Raw genomic sequence first — 12186 nt, 5'->3', positions numbered from 1 at the left:
AATTTTAAATTTTGTAATTGACTGCATGTCTGGTCAAAAGTTTAAATAAACTATTAAAAAAAAGATGATGCAAATACCTCAACAAATCCTTGGGAATTTCTTCCTAGTTCCCCATAAGGTGAGAGAATAACTTCATCAAGCTATTGAGATTTGTTTATTTTTAAAGCTCCAAGGCTTCCAACATCTCCTTGCAACTTTTAATATTGTCTGACACATTGCAACTTATTTCCTTCAATGCCTTGGCCACCATGATTTTCTCAACAATGAAGATTGATGAAAATTATTCATTCATAGAGTAAACGTGGATAGGCTTTTTCAATTAAGAAAGGGGGAGATTCAAACTAGAGGACATGGTTTAAGATTGAAGGGGGAAAATTATAAGGGGAACATGAGGGGAAATTTCTTTATGCAGAGGGTGGTGGGGATGTGGAATGAGCTTCTGGCAGACGTGGTCGAGCCGGGATCATTGGTTACATTTAAGGAAAGACTGGATCGTTACATGGATAGGAGGGGACTAGAGGGGTATGGACTGGGTGCTGGTCAGTGGGACTAGGAGGGTGGGGATTTGCTACGGCATGGACTAGTAGGGCTGAACTGGCCTGTTCTGTGCTGTAAGTGGTTATATGGTTATATGATTATATGGTTAAAGTCCCACCCAATTCTTGTGGCTCCACAAAAAGATGGCCTTTAATTCTCTCTCTCTCTAGCCAGCCTTTTACTCTTAATGTACCTACTGAATCACTTGGGATTTTCCTTTATCTTGACTGCCAGATCTATCTTTTTGCCCTTCTGATTTCCCTCATAAGTGTACTCCTACACTTCTCATGCTCATCACGGGTTTTGGTACCAATTGCTTGAATCTGACATATACTTCTTTTTTTTTCCCCGACCAGCATCTCAATATCTCCCTGTATTAGGGCTCCTTGAACTTGCCAGCCTTGCCCTTCACCCTTACAGGAACATGCAGAGACTGAACTCTTGTTCTCTCACTTCTAAAAAATACATTCCACTTTCCAGCTGTCCCCTTATCTGCAAACATCCTCTCTGCAAGATCCTACATTATTGCTCCAAAATCAGCTTTGTCCAATTTAGGACTTGAATATCTGGACCTGTCCCATCTTTCTACTTAACTTTTTTTTAAATTAATGGAATAATGGTCACTGATCCAAAATCCTCCTCTCATTTCCTAAGAGGAGGTCCAGAGTTGTACCCTCATTATATGGATTTAGGTCATTCTCTTGGACACACTTGATTTGAGCAACAATTGATTTATTATCCCAGAGCTACTATTCAGTTAATTACCCTCCTACCAAATCCATTTAAAAGCAATTGCCAACAAACCTGCAAGTCATTAAAAATTCCTTTAAGCATCATGAGTGGTAATGTTGGGTCGGTTGGATGTACCACAAGGCAGCATTTCTCTATTTTTAATACGAGGTTCTCAGTGGATAATTAATATGGGGGTGCTGGTTAGATTGTCACTGTTCAATTTGTGGGCATGGATGTAATATCAACGTTGTTGAGTAAACATGATTTCCCCCTTTCTCAAACTTTGAGTGCTATGTCAGAATCATATCTCGTGACATTAACAGGGACCTCAACCAACCTTAACAGGAGAATCCCTGATTATTGCAGTATTTTTTGGAGAACTAGATCTCATGGTATTTTAACAATTCATCTTGTGATGAAAGTTAACATTCCAAAAATTTCTTGACTTGCACCATTCAAATGAGGATTAAACAGAGATCTCTCAGTTGTTTCAGTTAAAGGAGAGCAAATTAAAGGGAATTTTACAGTTAAAAAATGTAGTTTATCAAGCTGCTCAAAACGACCAGATGATTAAGTGTTTATTTACCTTGCTGATTCTTGTTGGACCAATGTATTTAAACACAAGTAATGATTAAACTTCCAAATCAGTAATTGACCATTTTAGTTGCCATGATTTTTTTATTTATAAATGCATTTGTTTAACTCTCCTTCAGTCACTCAAAATCTTTCTCCTTAATGCCCTTGACCATACATGAATTTTTCTGCAGTTTGCTGTAGAATGCAAAATAATTCAGTCAAGGGGACTGATGATAGACCTAACTCTTCAGAATCTTAAAAGTTGTAACTGATCAATGACTATGTTCACTTCTTAAAAATAGATTCCAATCAATGCTATGATGCAACTTGCCTTGTTATCTCCATCGAGGTGGTATTAATTACTACACAGGCTGATATCGTAGCAAGATGTTTGTCAATGCATGTGAAGCCTTCAGGTAATTAATTTAGCGAACAAACAATTATCTCTAGCCTTACCAATTCTCACTTGAAATAAACACCAACCAGCTCATCTAGGGCTGACCCAGATCATTTTCCTTTGTGAAATCTTCAATGAAATAGTAACTCTTTTCAGGGTGAATTTGTGAGTAGGAAAGAGGATGTGGTCAAGTTGTGATGGGGTAGAAAACATGACAGATGTATTCTAATGTGAAGTTATCGAGCTTAATGCACAAAACAGGAAAGTGGGTAGGTGCTGAACGATAAAACGTCTTCTGCTTCTTTGTGCACATGACGGAAAATCATTGTGAAGCAAATATTTGGAAATGAGGAATATTTTAGCCCTGATTAAAAGAGGTTTTAAGTACAGGAGTAAAGATATCTTGTATACAGTCTTTGCAAAATGAATGGGTACAGTTATGGTCTCCTTGTCTAAAAAGGAATCTTATTAATGAACGAGAGAGTGCAGTGGAGAGATTTATTTTGCTGTTCAAGCATTGCAAGTTTGTCAGACAAGAAGGGATTGAGTAAACTTGGCCTATGTTCTCTGATGTTTAAAAGAATCCAAGAAAATCTCAGAAACTTATTAATGTAAGAGGGCTGAACAGAAGAGATCCTGATTTAAGAGTAAAAAAACACAAATTGCTGGAGAAGCTAAGCAGGTCAAACAGCATCCTTTATGTAGCAAAGGTAAAGATACATAACCAACGTTTCGGGCTAGAGCCCTTCATCAATGTATGAGAAAATGTCTGTAGACATCCAAACAAAAGAGTAGGGGTGGGGGGGGGGGAAGGGGGTGGCAATGGCCAGATATGATAATTGGAGAAAGGAGAGAGGGGACAGCAGGAGTGAGGGGGAGGTAAGATGGCTGGGTGGGTGGAAGAATGAAAGAAGGTGGAGGAGAAAGAAAAGGCAAGCAGGTTTAGTGGAAAGGAGTAAAGTCAATGTTAAGGGCATCTAGCTGGAGGGTGTCCAGTCGGAAAATAAACTTTCTCCATCTGCGGGTGGTCAGGGTGGGACAGTACATAATTCCATGGACAGGCATGTGAGCGTGGGATTGTGAAATGGTTGGCAACTGGGAGTTCACTGTTGTTGCGAATGGAGAGGAGGTGCTCCGCGACCAGTCTCTCTGATGTAGAGAATGCCACAAAGAGTGCACTGGATGCAGTATTTACGTCCTCTGGGTGTACAAGTGAAGTGTTGCTTCTCTTGGAAGGCCTGTGTGGGGCCCTGGACTGTGGTGAGGGATAAGGTATAGACACAAGTGTTGTATCCCCTGTGGGCACAGGGGAAGGTGCCAGAGCTGCGATGGGTGAAGAGGGATGAGTGCATGAGGCCATCACGGAGGGAGCAGTCCCTGTGGAAGGCTGAGAGAGAATCAGAAGGAAAAACCTATCTGGTGGTGGGATCCTGTAGTAAGTCCCATAAATTCTGGCAGATAATGTGTTGGATGTGGAGGCTGGTGAGGTGGTCGGTGAAGATGAGGAGGATTCTATACTTTTTGCTTCTGGAAACAGAGGGGGTCCAGGGCAGGTGAGTGGGAAATGGAGGAGAAACGTGTGACGGCTAAGTCAATAGTCGTGGAGAGGAAGCCACGTTTGTGGAAGAAGGCAGACATTTTGGAAGATTGGACTGGAAGATCTCACCTTGGGAACAGATACAGCGGAAGTGGACAAATTGAGAGAAGGGGATGGAATCCTTGCAGGGGACAGGGTGTAAGAAAGTGTAGTCCAGGTAGTTGTGGGAGTTGGAGGGTTGTAGTATACGTTGGTGGAAAGCTTGTCTCCCAAAATGGAGACAGAGGGATCCAGGAAGGCGAGAGTGTTTATGGAGATGGACCAGGTGAGTTTGAGATCAGGGTGGAAGATGGCTGCGAAGTAAGTTTGAGATCAGGGTGGAAGATGGCTGCGAAGTAAGTTAAGTTGACAGGCTCACCACGGGTGCATGAGGCATTCCCGATATTGTCGTCGATAAAACGGAGGAAGAGTTGTGGGGTCTTAACTGTGTAGGTTTGGAGCAGAGATTGCTCCACAAAGCTCACACATAGGCAGGCGTAGCTTGGAGAGGTAAGCCATAGGGGACTGAGATTACATTTTGTTAAGCAGAGAGTAGCAAATCCTTGCTATTCTGCTTGCTTTAATTAAAAAAATTAATTTTAAAATTTAAATTTAAATGTTAACAGGCCCTTGGTGCCTCCAAAATACACCAATTCACCTACAATCACCGTACATTTATTTTTGAAGGGTCATCGAGTCCTTTTAATAGTAGAGAGATTAAAGATCTGCTATGATCTGAGAAGAGCTAAATTGTCTACCCTGTTCCTGCTCTTATTTCTTACAGTTTTGCATTGCCGGCAATATGTTGAAAGCTTAGAAATAGATTTTTTTTTACCAGCAATTGTTCATGGAAAATATAAAGCATTTCTTAGGAAGCACCTATTTGTCAATTTTTTTGCACTATGCTTTTGTGTGTTAGTATAAATCCTGCTGAGAGTTGAATATAAAATATTGTTCATCAATATTTTCATGAAAAATAAATCAAACTGTGCAGAAGTAACTTCTTTCTCCAAAGAATTGTAAGAATGTGGAACTTCCCAGTCTGTTTTGGACCAATTAATTTTTAAATCTATGTCACTCAATATAAGAAATGCTTCAAAGATCAACATTGAAATGCCATTCATTATTTTTGTTTGGTAAATGAGGATGCACAAATTTAAACCATTCCAGTCTTGTAATGAAGATATTGTATTATGCTATTTGCTGAGAGGTTCCATAAATATCACCCAGAAGTGTTTCATGTATTTCCAGGTCACAACTGTGACTTTGAGAAGAACATGCTACAATAGTTCAACGCTATTACAGCACTAACGACTGGGGTTCAAATCTAGCGCTGTCTGTAGGAGTTTGTATGGTCTCCCTGTGCCTCTGTCTGCATGGGTTTCCTCGAGTGCTCTGGTTTTCTCCCATCCTTCAAAATGTATGGGGGGGGGGATTGTAAGTTAATTGGGATATTTTGGGCTCCTGGGCCAGAATGGCCTTTTACTGTGCTGTATGTTTAATTTGTAAATTAAATGTAAATTTTAAAAGATCTCAGGTGGAAAAGGTCAATATATTTGCGAGATACTATTAAAGAAACCTTGATGCAGTGAATTATGTGGACAGTAGCTATTGGATGTGAAGGATCCCAGAGGTAGTGGCAAGAGTGACAAATGCCCTGTCCTGCATGCCCCTGAAACAAGAGGGAAATATTCCATCACACTTCTGATTCATGCCATCCACATGCTGAGAAAGGTTTTGAGGAGCCTTTTTCACGCTTTCATAGCCAGATTATTTTATGTTGCTGCCCAGTAAGCTTTCAGCTGGTTCTCTGGATAGAAATGGTGGGGAGTTCGCTGTTCAATGTCAAGTGAAGATGGTTGCTCTTTCTTTTTGGCAATAAAGTTGGTTCATTTGAATGGTTTGTTATGTTCAGTTAACCAGTTTCACATAAAGGAGAATATACTCTGGAATAAGTTCATACAGCATGGAAGCAGGCCCTTCGGCCAGTCTTACTTGTACTTAATAACGACTCATGAATCTCAACCCAAACACCTGAAATTTCATCTCTAGCTTCTGACATTGTTCTCAGAAATATCAAATTAGGCCCAGGAAATGTATTTCCCTTCATACTTTTCAATACTTTCAGCACCTTCTCAACTGTAATAACTGATCTCAAGACACTACCACTTACTTCCCCAACTTCCCCAGTCCTCATTGAGTTTCTCCACAGTAAAAATAGAGAAGTACTCATTGAGGACCTTTCTCATCTCTGTTGCTCCACACAGAGTAGACTTCATCGATTCCTGGTAGTCCCAAATTTCTCTGGTTCCCCTTTTCCCCTTTATATACTTATAAACTTTATGTCTTAATATTACCTGCCAGAGGAGATTCCCTTTTTGCTCTCCTGGTTCCTTATTTCAGTTCTTGAAACTCCTCTAGGTATGCACTTGATCCCATCTACTTATACCTGCCCATGCATTATCTCTGCTCTTGACCAGAGCCTGGTATTCCCACATCATCCAATCTTCCCCAACATGTTTCTGTTATTCCCTTCACTCTAACGGGAACATTGATTTCCTGGACTCTTGCGCACACAATTTTTAAAAATATCTGATTTTCCTACCATTCCTCTTCCTTCAAACAACCTGCTCCAATTAACGAGCTAGTTTTTGTCTACTACCTTAAAATTTGGCCTTGCGCCAATTTGGACTCTTAATCCAGCCCTGTCCCTCTCCATAGCTATTTTAAACCTAAGAGAACACAAGTTGCTGGTCCCCAAAGGCTCATCCACAAACACTTCATCCACTTGCATTTCCCAATTTTCCCAAGATTAAATGAAGTGTTGCCTCTCCCTTGTGGGACCTTCTACATATTGCCAGACCAAACTTTCATGAATACATTTGACAAATTCCACCCCATCTAATCCTTTTGCACTAGGACTTTCCCAGTCAATATTTTGAATGTTAAAATTCTGTGTTTTTGACAACTTTATTTGGCCTGGAGCTAGCAGCAGTCTCACAGAAGATCACAAAATAAAGGCACAGAATTAGGCCATGCGGCCCATTGAGTCTGCTCTGCAAATCCACCTCAAGCTCAACTGTTCTTACATCTAGTTCCAAGTTCTGGTCTTTTCCCCATATCCCTTGATACCTTGACTGATTAGATACCTAGCGAACTCCCCTTAAACTCCCCCAATGATCACACCTCCACAGCTGTATGTGGCAATGAATTCCACAAATCCACGACCATCTGGGTAAAGAAATTTCTCCTCATCTCTAGCTTCTAATTCTAAGTCTGTGTCCTCTTGTCCTGGATTCACCCACCAAGGGAATCAAATGTTTCTACGAGATCACCTCTCATTCTTCTACACTCTAATGAATACAGTCCAAGATCTGATAAATGTTCCTCATATGTTAGCCCTTGCATTCCAGGAATTTCCTGCTCCTGCAATTCCTGTTCATTATTTGGGGACTTGTAGTACACTCCCAATAAGGTGTTCAGGCCTTTCTTTTCATCATCTCTACCTATACTTGACACAAAATTTACTGTTACTATTTTGTAGCTACAAAAAAAAGAATCTTCCAACGTTTCTTTCTCAACTTATTTTGCTATGAAAACTATCAATTATTTTGCATTATCCACCTTTAGTTTTCTTTCCATAAGCCATTTCTTTCCACCCACACACTTTTGCTCTCTAGCACCTGCCCATTAATTCCACCTAGAGAAATGAAATGTATGTGACTGGCTTCCTGCAAAGGCAGCCTGATTCCCAAACAACCATAGGAGTTACAATATCTGTAGCAGCATTCACAGGCAGTTCACTGGTCACAGTGAAAGGAGGCATATGCCTGGTAGAATGAAACACGGGAAGTCTGCTGTGATTGTAGTAAAAATACCGAAATGCTGGAGGAACTCAGCAGGTCCTGTTGTGCCTATAGGCCACCCATTTCAATTCCCCACCCCAACACGACTGCCCATGGTCTCATACACTGCGAGACTGAGACCACCTGCAAATTGAAGGAACAACACCTCAAATTACATCTGGGCGCTGTCCAACTGGATAGCATTAACAATGACTTCTCTGGTTTCCATTAGCCAATCCCCCCCCACCCCCTCCACTTCCCCCATCTCCTTTCTTGTAGCTCTATCTCTCAATCCCCTTTTCCTTCCTCCTTTACCTCAGGTTTGATTTCACAGAGCCAACCCCCCATCCCCCCCCAACAATTTTCTCCTGGCCTCTTCTCCATATCCAATTATCACCTTTTCTCTGAACTCTTCTCCCCGCCATTTCTTTTATTCAGATGCAGCCTGTTTTCCCCTCTACCTTGAAGCAAAGGGCTCAGGCCTGAAACATCGGTAATGTATCTTTACCTCCTCTGTATGCTGCGAGACTTGCTGAGTTTTAATATGCCAGCTAGAAGTAGCTGGGATAAAGAGTACTTCTTCAATAGTATAATGGGCATAGTAATACACTTAAAGAGGAAATTAAGAGGGGGAAAAGGGGGCCATGAGATAGTCCTGGTGGTCAGAATAAAGTAGAATCCTAAAAAATTATATGAATACATTAAGAGCAAATGATTTTTTTTGAGAGAGTAGGTCCTCTTAATCAGTGTGGTATTCATATGTGTGGAGCAATGGGAAATGAATGGGGTCTTAAATGAAAACGTCACCTGTATTTACCATAGAGAAGGATAAGGAAGTGAATGAATTCAGGGAAGGGAACAGAGCTATCCTGAAGCATGTCATCATTATGAAGGAGGAGGTCCAAAAAGGCATAAATTCCCAGTGCCTTATCAGGCACATTGTAGAATATCGTAGGAGATGAGAAACAAGACTGATGAATTTTTGTATCTTTGTTAGCCAGGAGTAAGGTAGCAGAAGATGGGAGTGAATAGCCAATGTTGTATCATTTTCTAAAAATGCCAGCACAGTTAAGCGTTATGTTAGTGATGAGAAAGTTACGAGGGGCAGGATTTATCTGCATTTGGAAAAGCCAGGTCTAGTTAGAGATAGTCGGCATGGTTTTGTGCACAGGAAATTGTGTCTCATGAATTTGACTGAAGTTTTTGAAGAGAATTGATGACCGTTAATACTCCAGGGAAATAAGTTTGCCCAACTTTCCTTATAACTAATACTCTCCTACAGTCTCCAAAGCCTCCAAATCCTTCCAGTGATATGCTGAATAGAAGCTGACATTCCAAATTATTGTGATCTCCTATATCACCTCTTATTTTTCTGAAACAGTATTCAATGCAACACAGTACAAAAGCCTACTGAAAATTTAAGTATATTCACTAGTTCCTCGGTCCGTGGCCTATGTTACCACTTTATAATTAAAAACAAAAATTAGACATATAGAACAGTAACAGGCCCTTTCGCCCCATGAGTCCGTGCCACCCAATTACACCCAATTGATTTACAACCCCCTTGTGCTTTTGAATACAGGTATTTGGAGGAAACTGGAGCACTCAAGGAAGCACACACAAACACATTGAGAATGTACACACTCCTTACAGACACCACAGGATTCAAACCCCAGTTTATAACAGCATTGAGCTAACCATGCCACCCCACTTTTTTTTCTTAAAAATGTCTTCAAATATTTGCTTTTATCTATTCCTCTCCTATTATTTACATATCCAAAATTTGGAACACTGGAATTTTGTAAGCCAGAGTTTCCTTGATTTCCACTTCTACATTTCCAATAACCTCAGAGGATCTCATTAAAACCAAATGACTTATTTCATTTGGACATCCATCACAGTATCAGGCCATTTTGGCCCACATGTTTGTGTTGCCCAATTTGCACCCAATTATCCTACACTCCCGGTGCGCTTCGAACAGTGGGAGGAAAACGGAGACCCCCAGGGAAAACCTATGCAGACCTAGGGAGAATATTCCAACTCCTTTCAGACAGCGTGGGATTCAAACCCTGGTCCTGATCACTGGAGTTGCGCCACCCCAACCATGCCGCTCCATTGGATTGTTGAAACTTGGAACAAAACAGAGATACTTCGATTTTAAATCACTTATTACTTTGTTAAAAATGTGAGGTCCTTCTTATGGAGAGGGAATGGATTTGAATCCTCACAGTGCATTCACTAGTGTCACCAGTGTACAACCTCCCATTGACAATTGTTCCAATTTTGTTGGCTTTTAAAAGATGTTAGCAAATATTCATTTTAAAATCAGTTTATCAAATAATTATTAGAAGTATATATATATTATCATTTGTATTTCCTTTCAGGATGAAACCCTAATAGAATTATTTATATGCACATGTATTTTCTTTCTAGGCATGACATGCCAAGCTAGAACATCATATACAGAAGATGAAGTTCTTTGGGGTAATCGTTTTTTCCCAGTTATTTCTCTAGAAGAAGGATTCTTTAAAGTAGACTACTCCCAATTTCATGCAACGTTTGAAATCCCAACACCACCATATAGTGTAAAAGAACAAGAGGAAATGCTATTTATGTCCTCTCCTTTAATGGCCCCAGCTATTAACAACAGCAGAGGTACTTTACCAGAAAGAAACAATTCTATGGACTGCTTTGACAGTATGGATGATTTATGTACCAGGATACCACTGAAACTGCAGAAGATCACGGGGAGAGAAGACCTACCCAAAAAATTATTAAGAATGAGTTCTACAACCTCAGAAAAAGCATACAGCATGAGCGATCTGCCAATGAAGCTCCAACGAATCAGCTCAATTCCAGGGAATTCTGAGGAAAAACTGGTGCAAAAGACCAGTAAGGTGACATGTGACCCAATGAGCCAACCTGTGACTGACCTACCACCAAAGCTCCAGAGATTAGCTGGTGGTTCAAGGATTGAGGGAAACCTTCCACCCAAACTGAGGAAAATGAATTCTGAACGTTTTACGTAACTTCAGGAACCTTTTGATGGACACTAAAATCTAATTTTTGATCAGAGACAATATTGTAATTTTCAGAGATTAATGGGACAAGTTTATTGCATTTATTTACAAAACAGGGCAAAGTAACATTAACATTACATGCATTATGAGATGTTAATTTAGCAGCTGGAGTGAAATGTATGTTTATTGCTTTGATACAAGACCTCGGCCATTTTAAACTCATTGTAATATTTGCATCAAATGGCATGTAGTATCACAAATAGCATGCAATAATAAGGTGCAACTTTTGCATATAGTTTTACGGCATGATCCATAATAAATTTATATTTATTCAGTAGTAGCGAAAATGTATAAAAATGAGGCTTTACAATGTCTCAAAATCTATTACAGAAGAGGATCTTAAAGTTCAGCAAGGTGTATTTCTAAATGAAAATGGATATCTTTTGAAGATTGATTTCGTGCTTTAAATTAAAATTAAAAAGGCTATCTTCAACATATATATATATCAAATTGTAATATGTTCTCTTAAAATTAGTCCTTTTGAATGCATGTTTTGCTTACAAAATACGAGAAGGCTACAGGCAATACAGAGCAATAGACTGCTCTTGACAAAGTTTCAGCCTTAAATAATCTGGTATCTTCCTGTTTTGTGTTCTATTAGCCTATTTTTTTTTTGCTTTGTTTTGAAATATTGCTTTTTGAAATGTATGTAAACAAAGGATGTTATGGTGCTGAAAGAAGTGAGGATGAAGGAAATGGAAATGCTAAATTGTGGTAACAAGACTGCACAGCAGGTCTGTGTTTCATCATCTCAAATCACACTATTTTACTTCAGCCTGCTTCATACTCTGAACTGTATAAAGTCAAATATGTTACCAAACGAGGAGCATCTTCAGGCATGCTGACTTTGTGTATAAACATAAGTTTATTCAATCTACTAAGGGAAAATGAAATACTTGTATTTATTCCTATTGCAGCCTCAGTTTTTAGCTGAAAACTATATTAAACTTTTCAACTGTTTATGCTGTTCCATTTCAAAGACTCGTGATTTGGTTGTTAATGCTCTAATGTTGTTTTAACAAAGATCTACTACAAAAAGTGCACTTTAAAGTGTTTAGCTGCTACACAATGAGTAAAACCAAGTTCAACAATGCTAATGTTTATGAACGCCATTATCCAAATATTAGAGAATAATTATCAAAATGTTTTTCTGCCCTGATTTAATTCTTCACATTTCAAAGTATTTATTTTGCTAAAAGCATCGTTACCTGCTCAATTATTTACTGACTTCAGTAAATAGTATTGATAAATTTTCTGTTGCATAAATAAATGAGTCCCCTTCATGAACAAAATGTAGTTGAAGAACATGATAAGGATTTTTTTAAAAACTCTTGACACATAAAAATGCAAGCAATTCTATGTAGGTTGCTCCTATCGGATGAACTTTGTGATTCGGTCAGCCCCCTGAAACCATTAAATACATGTGCACACAGAAGTTGATTG

General features: G+C 39.4%; 1 protein-coding gene across 1 annotated transcript in view; it reads left to right on the top strand.

Moving 5' to 3' along the window:
• Positions 1-11657, top strand: part of kcnj3a (potassium inwardly rectifying channel subfamily J member 3a) — a 211922-nt gene extending 200265 nt beyond the window's left edge. Inside the window, exon 3 of the mRNA XM_069935521.1 lies at positions 10097-11657. Coding sequence (XP_069791622.1) covers positions 10097-10692 — 596 coding nt within the window. The 3' untranslated portion in view covers positions 10693-11657. The remainder of the gene's footprint in view (positions 1-10096) is intronic.
• The last annotated feature ends 529 nt before the right edge of the window (positions 11658-12186 follow it).

Source organism: Narcine bancroftii, chromosome 4 (genome assembly GCF_036971445.1).
Source record: "Narcine bancroftii isolate sNarBan1 chromosome 4, sNarBan1.hap1, whole genome shotgun sequence".
NCBI lineage: Eukaryota > Metazoa > Chordata > Chondrichthyes > Torpediniformes > Narcinidae > Narcine > Narcine bancroftii.
Note: the sequence above shows the minus strand (reverse complement) of the source record. Positions and strands in the feature narration are given on the sequence as shown.